Source organism: Schistocerca nitens, chromosome 9, assembly GCF_023898315.1.
Source record: "Schistocerca nitens isolate TAMUIC-IGC-003100 chromosome 9, iqSchNite1.1, whole genome shotgun sequence".
In the NCBI taxonomy this organism is placed as follows: Eukaryota; Metazoa; Arthropoda; class Insecta; order Orthoptera; family Acrididae; genus Schistocerca; species Schistocerca nitens.
The window spans coordinates 314,934,131-314,957,982 of NC_064622.1; the positions used below are offsets into that span (position 1 = coordinate 314,934,131).

General features: G+C 46.1%; 1 protein-coding gene across 1 annotated transcript in view; it reads left to right on the forward strand.

Annotated features, from left to right (window-relative positions):
* The window catches only part of LOC126204207 (transmembrane protease serine 9-like), a 78,737-nt gene that overhangs the window by 52,249 nt on the left and 2,636 nt on the right, over positions 1 to 23,852 (forward strand). The window contains exon 4 of the mRNA XM_049938606.1: positions 11,447 to 11,883. Coding sequence (XP_049794563.1) covers positions 11,447 to 11,883 — 437 coding nt within the window. The remainder of the gene's footprint in view (positions 1 to 11,446; positions 11,884 to 23,852) is intronic.

Sequence of the window (23,852 nt, forward strand, 5' to 3'; positions counted from 1 at the left end):
TATTAGCCAATATGAACTGATAATTTTCAATTGCTATATGTAAGAAGTATTTTCACCCTTTATTCTTTCAAAGATTATCTGAATTCGAATCTACATCAAAGAAAGAAAGAAAATTACGGTCATGGCAGCGCATCTTACATGGCTTTTAGAAATTAATCGCCCCATTATAAAAGACAACTATAAGACACATTTTCGAAGGAAATACAGTCGCCAGTTGCAACTGGACGGCGAAGTAATTCGATGTTGAAAGTTGAAAACTTGTGTTGGGCCGGAACTCAAACAGGTACCTCCCACTTAACGCGAGAAACACTGCCTTTTTGTATTTTAGTTAGCTTAAGGAAGTGGAGTGGTCAATTTCAGGCAGGTTGAGACAGCACAGTCTAGTGTTAAAGACAGTACTGAAGTAGCAAAAACAAAATTAAAGCATAAATACAACGGAAAGACCTCCTTACTGGTGGAACCAAGATTTTATGCTACACCCATGGCTACCAGCAACAAGATATCTGCAGATCCTTACATCCTGCCATTGCGGTTGGGCACATCTTCACAAAGAAAGGGACCATATGGTTCTGCCATGTGTTCTGGTCCGTAAAATTAACACGCAAATAAGGCTCACATCTCATACTTGGCACAACCCAACTGTGGAAAGGGACCAGGAAGACACTACCAATATAATTACCAAAGTATTGGTGGAAGCGCAGGTGATTTCAGAAACAAGTGAATCATTCCAGTAGAAAGTCCGAAATCGAGAACGTGATTGTGACCATCCTGGTAAAGATACAACATACTGAAAACCTTAATCTATGTCACTGCAGGCAACTTGGTACGTGGATAAAGTATCACATCCAGGAAGAGAAAGGCAGTCAGAGTCACTACAGTTGGGATTGTGCATGGTGAGGGCCAACATCATTCTCATCAACCTCCAGACCTCCAATGCAGACCCACCTCCAGACATGTTCATCCATATCAGGTAGACTAGACCGGAGACATAATGGAGCATCTTCCATACATATGGAATGAGTTCTGTGGCGATTCATATGTTTGTGGTTGACCACAAAATACCACGCTGCTCCTGCACCAAATCGAAGAGAGTGCCAAGCACTGAAAACCAGACCAGTGGCCAAGTACGCTAATTGAGGGGAGACGGCTTTCAATTAGATTCCAGAGCTGGTGTCATATCATATGCCAGCAAACTTCACAGGCCCTCTGCAGCTCATCATACCCTATCAAAAGCATCTCAAAATCATGGTCAAAGTTGAATGATGTGAAAGCCTCATGCACGTTACACGCCAACCACCTGTGAAAGGACATTCTGGTAATCACCAGGTGCCATCTGGATGCTGCTGTTGCCTCTGTGACAGGTCTGGCCCATAGAGACAATTTGGGGCAGGACACTCTGAATGCAGGTAGTCAGAAAACTCACAAATAACTTGAAATCACAGTTGAGCAGCTTAAGAGGTTGGTGATGGTCAACTCCCCATCTAGCTGATGGCTTGGGAACCGAGATAAGGATGCCATCGACAAAGGCAGTTGGCATCTCCAGTTGTCATCAGTTCTTGGTACATCATAACCCACTTGGGCGTCATAATCTCATGGAAAGTATGATAAAATTCTACTGGGAAACCATTTGGGTTCAGCGATTTGCTGCTTGCCCTTTGCAGAGGGCGTCTACTATGTCTGCTGCCATATGGGTCCGTGACTGTCACTCGGTCTTCACCAAGATCCTGAGGCAGTAATCGGAGGATTTCATCATAGTCTTCTGCAGCCTAGAGCCAACGGAAATGATCCGTTGGTGATATCGTTCTGGGCTGTCAGACACTTGGCTGTCCAGTGTGTGCGGCATGGAGATTTACGGTCTTTGACATCTGTGACATTCACAGATAATGTGATGGATGGCAAAGGTTCACCACAGATTGGTTTTGACTATTCATGTACATAAGTGTGCCCTCGAGGTAGTTTAGTGCGAAGAATAGTGATCTTTGCTTCCAACTGTTGAACCTAAGTCTAACGTCATGGCGGTGGCTATTGGGTAGATATATCTTGTAGTAGTTTAAAATGATATTCCATAGTGTGCTGAAGCCAACAGATCGTCTCTCGACCGAAATGCGTCGTTGCTCGCTGCAGAGTAGGTTTTGTGCAATGGAACCACCACCGGATTGTGGAAGCAATCATCAAAGGCTGCCTCACACAGATCCTCCACATCTCCACTAGCTTCTCCCTACAGATCCTTGAGCAGGGTAAGATTCATTTCCATGAGCCACTGTTTCGACATATCCTCTGCCTTGTGAATGAAATGGCGCAGATGTAGGCATCTTGATTGGGAAAGGTCTTTGTCAATATCTCAGCATCAACTGTCTCAACTGTATATCCCTGGGAGATATAGACCTAATGAAGAAAGCTCGCCATATGTCTGGTAATGTACTCATATGTCATCCCTGTCTGGCATCGAGGTCCTGTACTAGGCGTTGCAGTTCCTGGCAAGTTCTAAAATGCGACATCTCAACCCTGCAGTGACATGACAGAATTGAAGTCCCCCCTGGGATGATATGATTGTAGCAGGCACCAAGCAAGGGCGCGACCTCCTCCATATAAACCTAAAGTGGTCTCTTCTGTTGTCCATACTGGAGGTGGCATACACTCCTGATGCTCTGATATGTGATAGTAAGTAGAAGTTCTAACACTGATGAGAGGTAGCTCACACCATCAGTCACGATGCCTTCCTTCACCTGAATGGCACTTTGTAAACGTCGTATCCATAAATAGATAGGAAGTAGATGAGGTGTGCTTCCTGTAGGAAAGCGACATTGAGATCCGCCAGCCACAAATGTCGCGAAACATCGGCAGCTTGACCCTTGAACGTATTGATGTCATCAGTCTGTTATGCCTGACACAGGGAGGTAGTATCGTTGGCTCTCTTTGGGTGAGGTGGAGGTGGGACACCCAAAGAAAGCCACAAAGTCAACAATGGGTCCCATCCAATATCCATCAGTATCTAACTGCCATGATGTGACGCAACTGGAATCGCTTTAGCTACCATTGCAGACATCACGTCCTTGTCATAGTCGGCCCACGCAGCCTATCTTGGGCGACGGTAATATCACTAAATTTTGAGGTAGCTGAAGGGTGGAGGCACAGACCAAACCCACCTACTGTCCATCACCAAGAAGCATTTCACTGTAAGAGATCTCCTGCGAGTCTGCCGCCAATCGAATCCCATTAGGGGAACTGATAATCATGTCGACCTGTCTATCTGCTGGGTGTGGTTGCCACTGTCATGATCTTTGTCCCCTGTAGACACCAGATACTGGTCAGAGCCAGTCAGCATTTCTTCCATCGCTTCAGAGCACAGTGGATAGGAGGTCGTTGCCATTGGGGCAACCAGCATCAGTCCTCACCACTAACAAGTCTGTGATGACCAACCTCTCCTCTGGAGCCATTCCTCTTTCACATTAAAAAACTGTCGCTGGGGGGGGGGGGGTGGAGGTGCCCAGAAAGTGTGGTTTGTCTGTAGTGCCCTGCCACCACATCCAGGACTGATCAGGGTCGATAGGAGACGACGCTTTTGTTGACAAATAACAACCAGATGTTAGAGATTGCTTGTACATGCATGGGAAACATCTTTTCCTCCCCTGATGTCCCCTGATGGCAGTTGCGAGAAGCACCATATGTGAAAACCTGGCACACCCTATCCAGAACTGGCTATGTGGTAAAGTGTGCCCATTTTTCCGCTATGTGGCTTATTACAATGTCATAGGGTCTCATTGCTGTGATCACCATCTCTGCTGGCACTTCACATGGCTACTCGAACACACAGACCCACATGTTCGTTTCACAAGTTGCATTGTCCACTAGCTTCACGTAGACCACACTACTCATGATGGAGAGGTGAATCCCTACTACCTCCTGATGATGCAAACATCATACCATAGAAATTATTCAGTTTCCAGTGTTTCTGGTTGCACATGCTAGGTCATTAAACTACAGTGTCTATTTTTGTTGTGAAAACGTGAGGGTGCATTGAACGAGATAAATTGAACTGAGACGACTGCAGATCGCAACTACACCTCACATATATTACCACAGCAGGGACAAAAATGTGACATCCACACCGCTTCACTGCCAGGAGCAGACTGCTTCAGCCATCCAGAAACGTATTCGATGGAAATCTCAAAATATTATACGCTAGTAGCGTCCACAGTCCATTCACTTACTTGCTCGCAGCGAGATCTGTATTCCCTGCAAGAGGCTCAGACGCTGTTGTGCATCTTGCACAAGAGTTTGTGTCAAGTAACAGTGTGGTGTTTGTTCTCTTGGACGTGTGTTACAAAACAGAACACCCCCCCCCCCCACCACCACCACCACCAAATTGCATATATACGCGTGACTGCTTTGATAACTTTTTTGCAGATGCAGAACAGGATGTGAGCCTCTTGCAGAAATACATGACTCTCCGTCAGCCAGCAGGTAGGTGAATGGATAGTAGATGGTACTAGCATGTGACAAGTTGAGAATTTGAGTGAGACAAGGAGCTAAGGCAGCTACTCCTGTTAAGCAGGCCATCCGGTTTGATGTCCAGGTTCACCACAAATGTTCAGCTTTTACCATCGAATTATTTCAATGACCGATTGCGGCTGGCGTCTGTCGTTCCTTCGAAATTGGGTATTTACGGCCACTGTGTCAACCAACAGTCTGATATCAGGTCCGCCTGACATGTCTGACAGAACATGTGTGTGCTATATGATGCCAATGCTTCGTAGGTGTACCTGTGTCCGGTGGTTCTCCTGCCAACAGATTGAATCCTTGTTTGTACGCCGGCCGCTGTGGCCGAGCGGTTCTAGGAGCAGGTCCCAGGTTCGAAAAACAAAAATGGTTCAAATGGCTCTGAGCACTATGGGACTCAACATCTTAGGTCATAAGTCCCCTAGAACTTAGAACTACTTAAACCTCACTAACCTAAGGACATCACACACACCCATGCCCGAGGCAGGATTCGAACCCGCGACTGTAGCAGACCCGCGGTTCCAGACTGCAGCGCCAGAACCGCTAGACCACCGCGGCCGGCCCCAGGTTCGAATCCTGCCTGGGGCATGGTTGTGTGTGATGTCCTTAGCTTCGTTAGGTATCAGTAGTTCGAAGTCTAGGGGACTGATGACGTTAGATGTTAAGTCCCATAGTGCTTAGAGCCATTTGAACCATTTTTGAACCCTGTTTGTACTTTTGTAGACGGAATACGCACCCTGGAACTTCATGGATATTTCCGTCAGTGTACCGGCTCCGTACTATTTCCAAGACAGTGACTACACATTGCTTGTATAATTGGTCACTCGTTTCAAGACTAAGTCTAATATTCAAGGTTAATTTACAAAAGTAAAATTTTTGTTAGAGTACAGTGATTTGGTACCTATTAAACCAGATCGTTACTCTTTGCAGAAGAGTAGTTTTATTATTAAGATTTACTAGAAAACCATATCTTATTGTAATAGAAAAAGTGATACAGTTACTAAAGACGTGCGGCTTTGCAGGAAATGCAATTGAAGGATGTACTGTCGCTGATAATGGTGGAAGTACTTGGTATTACATTTTCTGTTTTCTAATTACTGTGTATGTAATTGTGAATGTAGCTGCGTTGATCCGAATGCATAAGGGATTGAGCTTTGTGTCACTGGTTTTTTCAGTTTTATTTATTGTAATAGGTGCTCCAATCGAAGGGAATTCGATAGCATTGCTAGCGTATGTGGCGCTGTAACCAGTGTTGACATTGAAATTGTATTGCGGATTCTTCCCCATGAAAGTCTTAACTGTGATATTAAATGTACGTAGGTAATACTTCACTGAGATCTAAATTTACATTCAATATGGTTACAATAAAATTTTTGCTACTTGAGAGACTCCCCATGCAAAACGAGTGATCATTGGACAATGAAACTTTATGGAAACATTTGTGAGAATATGCGGAAGAGGTATAACGAATATACGTATCATTGAAAGAAGCACATTAAAATATCCACTCGAGTAGACAACGTTTACAAAATTGTTAAGGCTTTCGTGGCCACTTGTTGAGGAGCAATGGGTACTCCTCAAATTACATTAGAAGTGTAACAGAGCCCAACACTCGGCGAAGTAAGGAACCAGAAAAAGAAATGTCGGGTACGGCCTTTCTGCCATACATTCCCAGAGTGACGGACAGAACCGGCCGTACATTGCGCAAACATGGCGTAAAGACGATTTTCAAACCGACAAGGAAGATCAAAGAGTGTCTTAGATCGGCGAAGGAGAAAAGAGACCCACTTGCAAGGTCGGGAATATACCGTATACCATGCACATGCGGAAAAGTTTATGTCGGAATGACTGGACGATCAATTAACACCAGGATCAAAGAGCATACGCGACATTGCAGGTTGGGGCAGGTGGAGAAATCGGCCGTGGCAGAGCACGCACTGAATGGGAGCGACCACGTAATAAAATTCGCCGACACGGAAGTTCTAGCTGTAGAGAAGCACTATGACACGCGCTTGTTCAGAGAAGCTGTAGAAATACAAAAACACGCGAACAGTTTCAACAAGAAAGAGGAAAGCCTTAAGGTAAACGGATCCTGGCTTCCCGTACTGCAGCGAACGACCGTCGCAGGTAGCAAGAGGAGAACCGCACCGGAAATGACCGCGGAGAAGCCCTCGGACGTTGGCGCGCCAGGTACATATAGTCTGCGGCCGCGAGCTCGCCTCCAGTTCACCACCGGCAATCGAGGGTGAAGCTTTGACAATGCCAGCCACTCGTGCTGGCGAAACGTCAGAAAAATCATTAGATGAACGTCGGCCGAAGAACCCGAGACAGAAGCCAATAGGCAGTTTGTAGACAACGTTTGCTTATTGCGTACCATCGTCGTGCTTCCGGTTACAGACGGTGCTCACCGTGACAACCAACTTGCATCCACGACAGTCTGGAACCGCATTAGAGACAGCATTTCACAATTATTCGCAGCACTTTCCGAGCGGGGGACCATTGAATTTTTAGCTGTTGCGACACACCTAGTGCTATGCTTGAAGATCCCACATTGCGTCCAGTGTTCTCAGCAATGGTCACAGTAACTTTTTCAACAGAAACGTTCTGCAGAAAGAGGACCTCTCCCTATTCCTTTCATGAAAAAATGGTTCAAATGGCTCTAAGCACTATGGAACTTAACAACTGAGGTCATCAGTCCCCTAGACTTATAACTACTTAAATCTAACTAACATAAGGACATCACACACATCCATGCCCGAGGCAGGATTAGAAACTGCGACCGTAGCAGCCGCGCTTCCGGACTGAAGCGCCTAGAACCGCTCGGCCACAGCGGCCGGCTCCTTTAATGAGTTAGCATTAATGCTGTTGTTGTTTTCGTAAAACAGCTTCAAGAGTAAAGCCCTTTTCACCTTGTCCAGACCAATGTCGACTTTCTGCAACTGTGATGCACACTGATGCTTGTGTTTCAAACTTACGTTGCCGTACAGCTATTGGCGTTTAACGGTGAGTCACGACACTAACATTACTAACGACGCAAATCCTGCGGCATACTCACTCAAAATCATTCCGTACGGTAAATATACTTTGTGATCAAAAGTATACGGACACCTGGCTGAGAATGACTTACAAGCTCGTGGCGCCCTCCATCGGTAATGCTGGAATTCGATATAGTGTTGATCCACCCGCAGCCTTGCTGACAGCTTCCACTCTCGCAGGCATACGTTCAATAAGGTGCTGGAAGGCTTCTTGGGGAATGACAGCCCATTCTTCACGGAGTGCTACACTGAGGAGAGGTATCGATGTCAATCGGCGAGGCCTGCCACGAAGTCGGAGTTCCAAAGCATCCCAAAGGTGTTCTATAGGATACAGGCCAGGACTCTGTGCAGGTCAGTCTATTACGGGGATGTTATTGTCGTGTAACCACTCCGTCACAAGCCGTGCATTATGAACGGGTGCTCGATCGTGTTGAAAGGTGCAGTCGCCATTCACGAATTGATGTTCAACAGTGGGAAGCAAGAAGGTGCTTAATGTACGCCTGTGCTGTGATAGTCCCACGCAAAACAACAAGCGGTGCAAGCCCACGCTATGAAAAACACGACCGCATCATAACACCACCGACTCCGAATTTTACTGTTGGCACTTTTTCACGCTGGCAGATGATATTCGCCGGGCATTCGCCATACTCACACCCTGCCATCGGATCGCCACATTGTGTACCGTGATTCGTCACTCCACACAATGTGTTTCCGCTATTCAATTGTCACATGTTTACGCCCGTTTGACGAAGCGATGCGTCGTTTGGCATTTACCAGTGTGATGTATAGCTTATGAGCAGCTGCTCGACCATTAAATCTGAGTTTTCTCGCCTCCCGCCTAACTGTCATAGTAATTGCAGTGGATCCTGATGCAGTTTGATATTCCTGTTGGACGGTATGGATAGATGTTTGCCTATTACACATTACGATCCTCTTCAATTGTCCACGATCTCTGTCAGTCAAAAGACGAGGTCGGCTTGTACGCTTTTGTGCTGTACGTATCCCTTCACGTTTCCACTTCACTATCACATCAGAAAAAGTGGACCTAGGGATGTTTAGGAGTATTGGAAATCACACGTACAGACGTATGTGATACAAGTGATACCCAATCACCTTACCACGTTTGCAGTCCGTGGGTTCCGCGGAGCGCCTCATTCTGCTCTCTCACGATGTCTGATGACTATTGAGTTCGGTGATATGGAGTACCTGGCAATAGGTGGCAGCACAATGCACTTATATGAAAAACGTACATTTTTGGGGGTGTCCGGATACTTTTGATCACATAGTGTAGCTTTCCGTCTACGCTGGCTTAAGTACGGAATGTTTAGTTATAGCTACCCAATAGACGTTGATTCGGCTGTGTAATTATCGTCTGTAAATTGAGTCAGATTGCATATAATTAGGAACTGTAGGCGTTATGACTAACAGAGCGGTCGTCAAAGTGTGTCACTACTCTGCAGAAATATATTTTACTACAAAATTATGACGGCATCTCCCCATAGGCCTACTCCTGTAGTAATTCGCGTAATTATTATCAAATCATTCCTTCTGTTACGTGTACTGTGAATTTGCCATAGTCGGTAGGCTATTATTAATACTGTGAATTTAGTTGTACAGTATACATTTCAAAAAGAGTTGCTCCGACGCACTGCGGACAAAACGCAAGCATTCGTAAACATCTGGCGAATAGACCTAACGGCGCAGAGCTTTCGGTACACTATGCAGACATTCCTAGTTAGAAGACAACTGTAAGTGCTCCTGGAAACTATCGCTATTCGCAATGTAGTAAACAAGCATCTGACGTGCTGTCAGACGGATGCTCTTTGTCTATCTTCTACTTGTCTTAAAAAAGAATATATCTTCATTAAACTGTGTTACAATATGTTTCCGCCTCGCGGGGTGGACGCGCGGTCTCAGGCGTCTTGTCACGGTCCGTGCGGCTCCCTTCGTCGGAGGTTCGAGTCCTCCCTCGGGCACGGGTGCGTGTATTGTCCTTAGTGTAAGTTAGTTTAATTTGTAAGCTTAGGGACCGATGACCTCAGCAGTTTGGTCCCATAAGATCGTACGTCAAATTTCCAATATTTTTCTTCTGTAGAATGTAGATTTCGGCTTTTACACCATTATCGAGCACAATGTTCTTAGACCATTAACATAATTTTCGTGTATACTGTGCAGGATGACCAATAGACAGTTCAATATATTCACTTAACACTGATATAATGTTTAAGCAAACGTATTGAACTATGTATTTGCAGCCGGCCAGGGTGACCGAGCGGTTCTAGGCGCTTCTGTCTGGAACCGCACGAACGCTACGGTCGTAGGTTCGAATCCTGCCTCGGGCATGGATGTGTGTGTTGTCCTTAGGTTAGTTAGGCTTAAGTAGTTCTAAGTTCTAGGGGACTGATGACCACAACTGTTAAGTCCCATAGTGCTCAGAGCCATTTGAACCATTTTATGTATTTGTCATCGTGCGAAGTACACAACAAAATTGTGTTAATGATATAAGAACATTGTGTTCGATTGTGGCGTGAAAGCCGAAATGTAGATTGTACAGAAGAAAAATACACTAATATATAGTCAAATGGCGGTTATCGGCCGGCCGGAGTGGCCGTGCGGTTCTAGGCGCTACAGCCTGGAACCGCGAGACCACTGCGGTCGCAGGTTCGAATCGTGCCTCGGGCATGGATGTGTGTGGTGTCCTTAGGTTAGTTAGGTTTAAGTAGTTCTAAGTTCTAGTGAACTGATGACCTCAGAAGTCAAGTCCCATAGTGCTCAGAGCCATTTGAACCATTTTTTGGCGATTATCGTTTAAAAAGACTGTGGATCAGTACCACTGAGAACTCTTCATCTTCTTCCAAATGGTTCAAATGGCTCTGAGCACTATGGGACTTAAGTTCTTAGGTCATCAGTCCCCTAGAACTTAGAACTACTTAAACCTAACTAACCTTAGGACATCACACACATCCATGCCCGAGGCAGGATTCGAACCTGCGACCGTAGCGGTCGCGCGGTTCCAGACTGTAGCGCCTAGAACCGCTCGGCCACTTCGGTCGGCCTTTATCTTCTACTAGTTTCCAATGAATATTTCCTTGTTTCCGAAATCGTCATCTCACTTGCAAATAGTTCCTTGTGACGCACGAACTGCTGCTGAAACTACTCTCTGTGTATGGACTACTTTAAGGATGATACCCAACAGTAAAAGGCTCTAAAACAATCTTTCTGGCTCTTCGTTGAAAGTCGAATCCCAAGAGTACATTATGCTTGCGAGTAAGTCAGAACATCTCCGACTGGTTAAGAGTCTAATGTACAGCAAGCATTTTATTTTGAATCGTGGCTCTGTTAGTAGTAGATGGTAGTGGTTTCCTATATAGTTTTGAGGGGACGTCTTTACGGCGACTGATCAACTTTTTACCGCCTTTCTCTTTTCATGATTATTTATTTCCGTTTGATCTGTACTCGATGTAACAGTAGAGTCACGATGAAGTTATTAGAGAGAGAAATAGTTCGGTGGAAAACTGTTAACAAAAGTTCGGTGTTTAAAGAAGAAGCGAAAAAGAAATAAAGCGGAAACGAAAAATAATGATAAAGGGAAGGAAAGAAACTGAAAAAATGAACGTAGCATGGAATGACTCTCGGAGTACACTAGTCTAGTGTGAGATAAGACTGCGAAGAAGATAGCCACTTGTAAGATTAACAACTGACGTTCGTTTGTAGAACAAAGGACGTGGGTCCGAACAAGCACGAAGATTTCAGCAGATGTATGTCTGCGTGATTTAGAAACATTCTGCAACCAATCTGTATGTGCGTCATAGGTGACATTGACCACTGATTTTATCGGGATCCGGAAGCCCTTAAATAGCTAATATAGCTTTACAGATCTCAAGCACACAGCACTGCAGACAAGAGATAAGGTGCCATTCTTGGCTGGTACAACTGTATATATAGACTGGCGACTCATCACATTACAGTCGCCTTTCCCACAATGCTGCGCCTCGTCCTGTGGTTTACGTACATGCTGGGCTCTGCTGTAGCCTTGCCAGCACCCGCCAGACTCTGGAGCAGGGGAAGTAGCAGGGTCATTGGGGGATCCGACGCCGACATAGCTAACTACCCCTGGCAACTGGCGTTCGAGTTTAGCGGTTCGCTCCACTGCGGAGCGTCCATCATCAGTTCCAACTGGGTGCTGACGGCCGCTCACTGTGTGGAGGCCTATAGTCTCCCTCTCATGAGTTTCCGAGCTGGCTCGTCAACTCGAGAAAGTGGTGGCACCGTCCTTCAAGCCTCATCTGGCTACATGCACGGATCTTTCAATGCCAGAACACTGGATTACGATATTGCTGTTGTACAGGTGAGTGGAGCTGGACGGAGCTGTTGTATTTCTGATGCTCGTAATCCAACCAACCAAATTAATTCCATTACTGATACATATCCATCAGTGTCTTATGACTATCCAGATCAGGACTCCTTCGACCACGAAAACTCATATAAGTCTTCCATTAGGTGTGGGTTAAGGCAATGATGTTTGCTCTTTGGCATTCGGTAGTTTCAGAGATCTACATCGGAGTTAATACCTGCGGACTTTGCTGCCTACTTCGGGTATGTGATTTCTCCTGAATGTTCGTCACGTTAAGCAGTAATACTTCATTCGTACTTGGTGATCTTTGTAGACAGGGCAGTTCAAACAACAACAACGACGATCGTTTGAGCATCATGTGGACGTGTCTGTTCTGGATGTATACGAGCAATCCCGCAAGAAGTATCCTAGTCTACGATGTCCGAAATTCTCCTACAGCCTGAAACGTGACTTGTTTAAATTAGACATTTTCTTTTCTGTGTATTCCATTTGCTGTTTTTATTCTTTGACTTTAATAAATCAACATCTTTGTCTGCGTAAAACATATAAATGCAACTCGGATCTCAGATCCAATTTACACGTACAGCAATTCCGAAGCAGTGTTACCAAAACTAGTTCTACAACGATGAACCTCTCAAGCAGCTTTTGCGTAGTGGTGGAACCATTTGTAACCTCGAGCAAGATTAGAAATTGCTGGATCATGATAATCCTTCGGCCGTAGTTATAACGTACACGTAGCTCCACAAGAAGGTGCACGCCATAATTTTAAATGTAACATCCGCAGTGACATCTCTGGTAGTGGTCTCGAATCTGTAAACAATGCGCTTTTGCACAGTGTATAGATAAACAATGTGAGAGGTGAATGTTTTGTTGTGTCGGCTGCAGTTTAAAATAAGTGTGAAATATCTGACGTGTCACTTATTTATAAACTGAAGAGCCAAAGAAACTGGTACACCTGCCTAATATCGTGTACGGCCCCCGGTAGCACGCGGAAGTGCCGCACACGACATGACATGCACTCAACTGATGCCTCAAATAGTGCTGGAGGGAACTGGCCCTGTGAAATCCTGCTCTCGTTTACGGAATAGCACTTTGCTTTCACTGACTACTTCGGATTCGCAAGCGCAACAACTGCTTGGCGCCTTGTATCTCTGCAATTACCCTGTTCGTGTTGAGGTCCATTGAACTGTGAATTATTCCAGTGGTGTTATTTATACTAGGCTGCTCGACGGTTTGACGGAGGCCGAAACCCAATCATACCTCTCTGATCAGGATGTCATTGTCATTAATCGGGTGATGAAAAAGGTTGATTCCTCCTTAGTGCAAACGCACACCCTTTTTCTCACCTTTGATAGAGTGGTGTTTTCGTCCAAGATCAGATGGTTCGAATGGCTCTGAGCACTATGGGACTTAACTACTGAGGTCATCATCCCCCTAGAACTTAGAACTACTTAAACCTAACTAACCTAAGGACAACACGCACATCCATGCCCGAGGCAGGATTCGAACCTGCGACTGTAGCGGTCGTACGGTTCCAGACTGTAGCGCCTAGAACCACTCGCCCATCCCGCCGGCCCAAGATCAGAGAAGGCTATGAAATTATCACAGTCGGATGGTACATTCTGAACCTGATGTGCACCTACCAGTGTCATCGTTTCAACCACACTAGAAATTCTTGTTGACTCCCAGCTAAATGTGTAACCTGTGGTAGGGATGCGCACCAGGGCGATTGTCCACTTCCTTCTCCCCGCTGTATCAACTGCACTGGCGGCCATGCCGCCTCCTCTCGCAATTGTCCCGTGTATCTTGATGAGTGGAACGTCCAGGAGATCTGGATAAAGGAAAAAAAAATGCGTTACCCAGTCTCTCGCAGCTTATTGGCTACTCGTTCTCCGCCGGCCGGAGTGGCCGTGCGGTTCTAGGCGCTACAGTCTGGAGCCGAGCGACCGCTACGGTCGCAGGTTCCAATCCTGTCTCGGTCATGGATGTGTGTGATGTCCTTAGGTTAGTTAGGTTTAATTAGTTCTACGTTCTAGGCGACTGATGACCTCAGAAGTTAAGTCGCATAGTGCTCAGAGCCATTTGAACCATTTTTACTCGTTCTCTCGGCTGGCACTCACAGTTCTGTTCTTATTACCTCTAGTTCCGTGAAGGACATGGCCGCGCAGACATGCGATATGAAATTCGGCTGTGAGGTTGTGAAATCGCCCAGTGTCAAGGTAGCATCGCGATCCCCTCATCCAGCTGTGCAACAAGCAATCAAACTTTCACCTCTACAGGTGAAGCCACCAGCTACACAACCGGTAGGCTGGAAAGGACAGGAGGAGTACTCCCGTGAAGGCTTCCTACGTCCGTCCAGCCAACGAACGTCTGAGTCCTCTGCTAACCGGAAGGGCTCGAAGAAGTCCAACAAAGGCAGACGGTCTTCTCCTTCGCCGACTCGAAGATTCGCTTCGACGCTGCTGCTACATGATACCTTAGCCAGACTGCCCTTCATGTTGCCGGTGCCCACCACCAAACGTATTTCTGTGTTGGACTTCACAGACCGATAGGACAAGCAAGCCGATGCCTCTGCGGACCTCATAGAGCAGGGTTCTCCTGCTTCTGTGCCCTGTAGCAGCGAGTCTTCGGAGGCTATCACTCGGCAGCCGCCGAGGTGAGAACCCTTCATTTGTTTCTCGTCATGAATCTCCTCCAATGGAACGTTCACGGCCTTCAGTCCCACAAAGAGGTTTTACTGCTGCTTTTAGCATCGCAGCGTCCCCTTCTATTCTGTTTTTAGGAAACGTAATTGCATCCTCACGACTGATTTGAGGTCGGCATTCCATCTCAAGGGAGCGTCATGCAGCTTATACGGGATGACGCTAATAGTCAACTCATCTCTCTGGCGTCCTACCTTCAAGCTCTTGTAATTCGCCTTTACCTTCCTCATCTGACTTTTCCCCTCTGTACCATTTATGTCCCTCCGTCATTTAATGTCCTCAGGACAGATTTCCTTCAGCTTACTGGGCTGCTACCTCCCTCCTTTCTGCTATCGGTGACTTTAATGCGCATCATCCCCTCTGGGGTACTCCCAGAACCTGTCAGAGAGCTGCCCTCTTGGCTGATCTTATTCAATTCAATCTCCTCCACTGGAGCACCCACATTCCTTTCCAACTCCTCGCACACCTATTCTCATTTCGACCTATCCTTCTGCACTACCCAGCTTGCCCATGTTCTTGAGGGGTCCCAGTGTGGAACCGCAAGACCGCTACGGTCGCAGGTTCGAATCCTGCCTCGGGCATGGATGTTTGTGATGTCATTAGGTTAGTTAGGTTTAACTAGTTCTAAGTTCTAGGGGACTAATGACCTCAGCAGTTGAGTCCCATAGTGCTCAGAGCCATTTGAACCATTTTTTTGAGGGGTCCGTTCTGACACCTACTCGAGCGACCATTTACCATGTGCTATCCGTTTGTTGACTCCTACCCATCTGCGTGCACACCCAAATGACAGCTCATTAAGTCTGACTGGTGGCTTTACTCCTCCCTAGCGAGCTTCGGAGAACAAGATCGGAGATGACCAGATGGAATATCTCACAAATGTTACCTTACTGCTGCACAACGTTCCATTTCTCGCACTTCCTCTTTACCACTCCGTGTCCCAGTCCCTTGGTGGACTGAGGCATGTTGCGTCGCAATTCGCGCGCGGAGAAGTGCTCTCAGCGTTTTTAACCGTCATCCTACGATGGAAAACTGCGTTCATTATAAACAGACACGTACGAAGTGTTGTCGTGTTCTTCGGGATAGCAAAAAAGCTAGCTGGATTCCTTTCACTAAATCTTTTAACAGTTCCACCCCTTCCTCTGTCGTGTGGGCGAACTTCAATGGCTCTCTGGGACCAACATTTATTCACCAATTTCAGTATCAGAGGTGTCTTTGCTATCTCCTATACCTACACCTGGGCAGAGGGCACATTCCCCGGACGTTGGTGTGAAGCCACAGTCATACCCATATCAAATCCCAGTAAGGACAAAAACCTTCCTTCTAGCTACTACCCCATCTCTCTCACCAGCTGTGTTTGCAAATGTGATGGAACGTATGATACATGCCCAACTGGTATGGTGGCTCGTCTCGCAATTTACTAACGACTGCTCAGTGTGGATTTCGAGCGAGCCGTTCTGCAGTTTACCATCTCGTTACTTTGATTTTCTGCGGAAATCCCAGAGTGTGCCCGTGTTTTCCGATTTTGAGAAGGCCTACGACACCTGCTGGAGTACTGGTATCCTCCATACTCTTTACACGTAGAGCTTCTGTGGCGTCTGCCCCATTTCCTTTAGTAATTTTTAAAAGCCGGAGTTTTCAAGGTGTGTGTGGGATCTGCCTTGTCGGACACCTTTATCCAGGAAACCGGTGCGCTTCAGGCTTCCATCTTGAGCGTCGCCCTCTTTGCTATCACCATTAAGCCTATAATGGCCTGTCTTCCGCCGGTCATCTCCGGCTCCCATTTTGTTGACGATTTTGCCATCTGTTGCAGTTCTCCACGGACCTGTCTCATTGAGCAGCATCTTCAGCGATGTCTTGACCGACTTTACCACTGGAGCATTGACAACAGCTTTCGTTTTTCCACTGACAAAACCGTCTGTATGAATTTCTGGTGGTGCAATTGGTTTCCCCCACCATATTTACATCTTGGGCCTGTTGCTTTCCGTTAGTTGAAACTACGAAATTGCTGAGGCTCATGCTCGACAGGAAACTCTCTTGGTCTTCCCATGTGTCTTACCCGGCATCCTGCTGTAAGCGGTCCCTCAATGTCCTACTTCTCCTCAATGGTACTTGCTAGGGTGCAGATTGAACCACCCTCCTCCGTTTGTACTGGTCCCTTGTCTGTTCGAATCTAGACTACTGGTGCTTTGTTTATGCGTCTGCACGTCCGCCCTTCGTACACCATCTCAACACTATCCACAATCGTGGCATTCATTTCGCCACTGGCGCCTTTTACACCAGCCCAGTTGAGAGTCTGTATGCTGAAGCTGCTGAACTACCACTGTCCTGCCGCTGTGACTTTCTCCTCTGCAGGTAGGCATTTCCGTTTGTCTGCCATGCTTGGTCACCCACCCTATGCCTCCTTCTTCGATGATTCCTTTGATAGCCAGTATGAGGTGCGTCCCTCTTCTCTATTACCTCCTGAAGTCCGCTTTCGACTCTTGCTCTGGCAGCTTAACTCCACAGGGTTCACATCCTGGTGGATGTGAACCCTCCATCACCTTGGCTTTGTGAAGTGGCCCATGTTAACTTTGACTTTCATTCGCTTCCTAGGGACACGACTCCTGCCTCGATCTATCGTCTTCAGTTTCACAATATTCCCATGGAACTTCGCGACAGTACCTTTGTGTTCACTGAGGGGTCTCGGACTGACCGTGGTGTCGGGTGTGCCTTCGTCATTCACACCAAAGTTTTTCGATATTCCGTGTCCTGGTACAGGGCGAAGAGCAGTGTGCCGAAACTATCACTTGCTCACTCTTGGTGAAGCGACTGTGCTGTTTATATGGGTTCCTGGTCATATCGATCCGCCAGGAAACGAGGCTGCTGACGCTGCTGCCAAAAGTGTAATCCTCGTACCTCAGCACACAAGTTCCTATATTCCCTCCAGTGATCTCTGTGTTGCAGTCTGTCAGGAGGTTGTGTTACTTTGGCATCGCCATTGGTCCTCCCTCCAAGGGAATAAGCTCTGGATTATTAAGCCTCTCCCAGCGGCTTGGTCGACATCCTCTCGGTTCTCTCGCCAGGAGGAGGTCATTTTAACTAGGTTGCGTGTTGGGCACTGCACTTTTAGCCATCGCCTTCCGTTAAGTGGCACTCCCCCAACACCACTTTGTACGCATTGCGCCCAAGTTTTAACTGTCCACCACTTCCTGACGGCATGCTCATTTTTTAATCATTTACGTTCCCGCTTTTGTTTTCAGTCTGCGTTGTCAGCCATTTTCGCACATGACGCGCAGGCTGTCGACCGCGTTTCACGTTTTATCCGCAGTAGCAACATGGCGAAGGCCATTTAAGTTTTACTTGTGGACCTTCGTTTCTGTTATGGTGTCTTTTGTAGCAAACAATCTACAGACGTCCAGATTTGCGAAAGTGTTGCTGGTGCAGGATTTTATGCACGAACTGGTCTCCCGTCTATGTCTCATAAACTTTTCATGAGATTCATTCCAGGCGATCTGGGTGGTCTGACCTATCGCTCCAATTCTCAGAAATTTCTTCCAACCAATCACCAACAACTGTTGCCCGGTGGTATGGCGTAATGCCAGCCATAAAAATTAAGTCCATAAATGACTGCCAATTGTTTCGAAGTAGCCGAACATAACCATTTCCATATACTGATCGATTCAATACGACCAGAGGACTCAGTCTATTCTATGTGAACATAGCCCACACCATTATGGCGCCACTACCAGCTTGCAAAGTGCCTTGTTGTCAACTAGGGTCCGTGGCTTCGTTGGGTATGTGACACACTTGAACCCTACTTTCAGCTCTTACCAACCGTAATCGGGAGTTACCTTACGAGGCCACTGTTTTCCAGTCGTCTTGGGTCGAACCGATGTGGTCACTAGTCCAGGAGGAGTGCTGGAGGCGATACCTCGCTCTTAGCGAAGGCACTCGCGTCGGTCGTCCGCTGCCATAACCCATTAACGCCAAACTTCACCGCACTGTCCTAACGGATAAGGTCGTCGTACGTTCAGCACTGATTTCTGCGGCTGTTTCACGCACTGTTACTTGTCTGTTGGCAGTGACAGCTCTCAGGAAACGCCGCTGCTCTCGTTAAGTGAGGGCTGTCGGCCACTGCGTTCTCCATGCTTGAAATTTTGTACTGTCGGCGCACTCTTGACACTGTGGATCTCGATATATTGAGTTCCGTAACAAAATCCGAAATGAAATGCCCGATGCGTCTAGCTCCAGTTACCATTCCGGATTCAAAGTCTGTTAGTTCCCGTCGTGGGGCCATAATCACGCCAGAAACCTTTTCACAGGAATAACCAAGGTATAAATGGCAGTCCCGCCAACGCACTCTCCTTTCATACCTGTGTACGCCACACTACCGCCATCTGATGTGTGATTATCTTGACCACGACTCTTGCCACTTTAGTGTAATTTTCGCACAATCGTGTTGTGAAACCGCGGAGGGACCTACGAATAACCCTATATTTACACAATTTGGACAACAATATTGACAAGAGAGAAACTGGAATATACAGCTCCTTACATCCCTTGAGGGCGAGGTCGTAAGCTCGGTCAATAGTGAAACTCATTTGAAAGTTTTGTTTTAACAATTATGACAGGAAAAATATTAGCTGCTGATGACACTCCGTATGCATTAAAAGGGCGACAAACAATGAGTGCCCGGGAGGTGCAGAGATCAATCTTCTATGGAATTATGTATTACCCTTCACAAAACGGACATCGTGGCATTGAAGAAATATTCAACACCAAACATTAACTTGCACCATGAACACCAAATGAAACATGGCGCGCCTCAGTGAACACGAAGTTTCGCTCCATCAAGATCGAAGGCGAACTTCATGGGAATTACATTCCGTGCATGACGTTCAGCTAAGTGTCCACTCTTAAAAACTGTATGTAGCATCATATGTGTAACTGGGAGATGAGACCTGATGGAAATTGCTAGCATGCGAACGAATGTGAAACAGTCTGTCGTGGAGTTTATCGTGAAACTAGAGTAGCTGCAGGCAGTGCGATAAGATGTCTTATATGCACGGACACCCGTGGCCTGGAAGTAGCGTCTTTGGTTGCTAATCTAAAGGTCTTACGTCATGTTCAAACCCCGCCACCGCTTACACTTTGCATGAAAATCAGCATTGCCCATGGGATGGGAAACCCCCTAAAGACAGACGAATCAGCAATAATCAACGCAATGATGATGCAGAAGGCAGTGGGAACCACTGGATTAAAGACACACGTGTATCCTCCTTTCGCAAAATATTCCGGAATAGACGCTTTTCAGACCACCGGAGGGGGACAGCCAAGGGGAAGGCAACTATGAGAGAAAAGACTGAATAACCAACGAAAGGATAACGTTCTACGAGTCGTGGCGTTGAATCTCAGAAACTTGGGCGTCGTAGCGATGTTAGAAAATCTGACAGGGAAAATGGGAAGGCTAGACATAGTAAAGATCAGTGAATGGAAAACCGACGAGGCTTTCTGGTCAGAAGACTATAAGGTAATACAAACAGCAGCAGAAAATGGTACAAAGGGAGTAAGATTCGTTGTGAAGGAAGGTAGAGCACACAGTGAGTTACTGTGCACAGTTCATAGTACGGTTGTTCTCATCAGAATCGACACCAAACCAATACCTACAAGCCGACCGGAGTGGCTGAGCTGTTCTAGGCGCTTCAGTCTGGAACCGCGCGACCGCTACGGTCCATGCATCGGGCATGGATGTGTGTGATGTCCTTAGGTTAGGTTTAAGTAGTTCTAAGTTCTAGGGAACTGATGACCTCAGATGTTAAGTCCCATAGTGCTCAGTGCCATTTGAGCCATTACCGACCACAATAGTTCAGGTACATATGCCGACGTCGCAAGCTGAAGATGAAGAGAAAGAAGAAGTACTTGTGGACACTGAACAGGTAATTCAGTATGCAAACGGGGATGAGACTCCAATAGTCATGCGAGGCTAGAGTGTGATTGCAAGGGAAGGCGCGGAAGAACGGAAGAAGGGGTTACGGGAGGATATGGGATTCTATTAGGAGTGAGAGAGGAGAAGGACTGACAGAGTTCTGTAATAAATTTCAGCTAGTAATGGTGAATACTCTGTTCAAGAATCACAAGAGGATGAGGACACTTGGAAAAGGCCGCGACTGACGGCTAGATATCAGTTAGATTACATTGTGGCCAGATAGAGATGCTGAAATCACATACTGCATTGTAGTGCGTACCCAGTAGCAGATATAGACTCAAGTCACAATGTAGTAGTGATGAAGAGTACGCTGAAGATTACGGGATTAGAGAAGGATAACCAATATCCAAAGAAGTGGGATACGGAAATACTAAAGAATGAAGAAATATGTTTGAAGTTCTCTAAGGCTATGGATACTGAAATAAGGAATAGCTCAGTAGGCTGTACAGTTGAAGAGTAAAGGACATCTCTAAAAAAACAGTCACAAAAGTTGGAAATAAAAACACAGGTATAAAGAAGGTAAGTGTAAACAAACCGTGGGTAACAGAAAAAATAATTCGGTGAAAAAAGAAAGTGCAAAAATATTCAGGGAAATTTAGAAATACAGAACTACAAGACTCTGAGGAATGAAATACACAGGAAGGGCAGGGAGTCTAAGACGAAATGGCTGCATGACAAATGTGAAGAAATCGAAAAGAAAATGATTGTCGGAAGGACAGACTCAGCATACAGGAAAATGAAAACAACCTTCAATGAAGTTAAAAGCAGGGGTGGTAACTTTAGGGTGCAACGGGAATTCCACTGTTAAATGCAGAGGAGAGAGCGGATAGGTGTAAAGAGTACGTAGAAGGCCTCCATGATGGGGAGATTTGTCTGTCGTGGTAGAAGAAGAGACAGGAGTAAATTCAGAAGAGGTAGGGTACACAGTACTAGAATTTAGAAGAGCTGTGCAAGACTTACGATCAAATAAGGCGGAAGGGATATTTAATATTCCATCAGAATTTCTAAAGGCTTTCTATTCACGTACATGTGTAGAATGTATGAATCCAGCAATACACTACGTGACTTTCGGAAAAACATCATCCACACATTTCCGGAGACTGTAAGAGCTGATAAGTGTGATAATTATCGCACAATCAGTTTAACAAGTAATGCATTCAAGTTGGTGACAAGAATAATACAGAGAAGAATGGAAAAGAAAATTGAGAGTGTGTTAGATGACGATCAGTTTTGCTTTAGGAAATGTATAGTCACCAGACAGGCAATTCTGACGTTGCGGTTGATAAGGGAAGCAAGAGTAAACAAACATCAAGATACTTTCATAAGATCTGTCGATCTGAAAAAATTGTTCGACGATATCAAACGGTGCAAGGTGTTCGAAATTCTGAGGAAAATAGGCGTAAGATATAGGGAGCAACGGATAAGGTATGGCATGTACTCGTACAAGAAGAGCCAAGAGGGAACAATACGTAAGAATAGAAGGCTGAGAACGAAGTTCTCGGGTTTAAAAAGTGTAGGACAGGATGAAGTGTTTCGCCCCAATTGTTCAGCCTATTCATCGAAGAAGCAATGATGGAAATAAAAGGGAAATTCGGGAGTGGAATTAAAATTCAAGGTGTGACATGGCTGTCCTCAGTGAAAGTGATGAATTGCCTGATCTTCTGAATGGAATTAACAGTCTAATAAGTACAGAATATGTGTTAAGAGTAAATCGAAGAATGACGAAAGTAATTAGAAGCAGCAAAAAAGAGAACAGCGAGAAACTTAATATCTGGATTGATGCTCACAAAGTAGATGAAGTTAAGGGATTCTGCTACCAGGACAGCAAAATAACCAATGGTGGATGGAGGAAGGAGGACATCAAAAGCAGACTAGCACTGTAAAAGAGGGCATTCCTGGCCAAGAGAAATCTACCATCACACATAGGGCTTAATTTAAGGAAGGATATTCTGGGAACGTACGTTCGCAGCACAATATTGCATGGACTGTAGGAAAACCGGAACGGAATAAATTCGAACGTATGAGATGTGGTGCTACAGACGAATGTTAAAAATGAGATAAGGAATGAGGTGGTTATGCGTAGAAACGGGGAGGAGTATGTGGAAAACACTGACAAGAAGAATAAGCAGGATGATAGGTTATCTGTTAAGAAATCTGACCAAGATGTATCAATAGTAAACGCCAGCGGGCAAACGGAGTGAGACTCACATTATCCCTGGACCAGTATCCCGAGAATTCGAAGAAAATCCTGTCACTATTTATAAATCCACATGCTAATTTAGTTTCATTGGATTCCCTGATCACAATTGTGAAGGTCCGCCTGTAGCGTCCTCCTATTTACTAGTATTCTCTAGTGCACGAGTAGATAACCACGATGGCTAAAGCTCCTTGGAATTTACACTGACCAGCCAGAACATTATGGCCGCCTACCTTGTTGACGGCATGTCGACCTGTAGCACGACAACAGCGGCGATGTGGCGTGGCATGGAAGCAGTGAATGTTTCGTAGGTGGCTGGAAGGAGTTGCCACCACATCTGCACACACAGCTTCCTTAATTACCGTAACTTCCGGGGCGGGAGCGATGAACTCCGACGCCACGTTCAATCACATCACAAATGTGTTCGAACGGGTTCAGATCTTGTGAGCTGGGGGGGGGGGGGGGCGGGGCTTCAAAGTCTGATGTTAGTTCCGCCACAGTTCGTCGCCAATCCTGTTTTACCAGTCTACCCAGCCTATGACGTCCGACATCCGTCGCCCGATAGCAATATGCACACACACACACACACACAGGTTGCGGTAGTATAGCGTATAAACGCTGTAAGATGGCAGTGCGTTGGAGGATCTGTCATTTGCACTCAAGTGATTCACGTGCAAAAGGTTTTCAACGTTATCTTGGCTGCACGACGGGAATTTACAGACTTATCAGGCGAAATGGTAGTTGGAGCTAACTGCATGAGACATTCCATTTCGGAAATAGCAAGGAAATTTAATGTTCCAAGATCCACAGTGTAAAGCGTGTGCCGTGAATACCAAATTTCAGGCGTCATCTCTCACCAAGGGCAACGCAATGGCCGACAGGCTTCACTTAACGAACGAGTGCAGTGTCATTTGCGTAGAATTATCAGTGCTAAGAGACATTCGGCATTGTGTGAAATAACCGCAGAAATCAATGTCGGATGTGGGACTGACATATTCCTTCGGACGGGGTGGTGAAATTTCGAGTGGGCTATGGCAGCAGACGACTGACAAGAGTGTCTTTGCTAACTGTGCGACATTACCAGCAGCGCTTCTTCTGG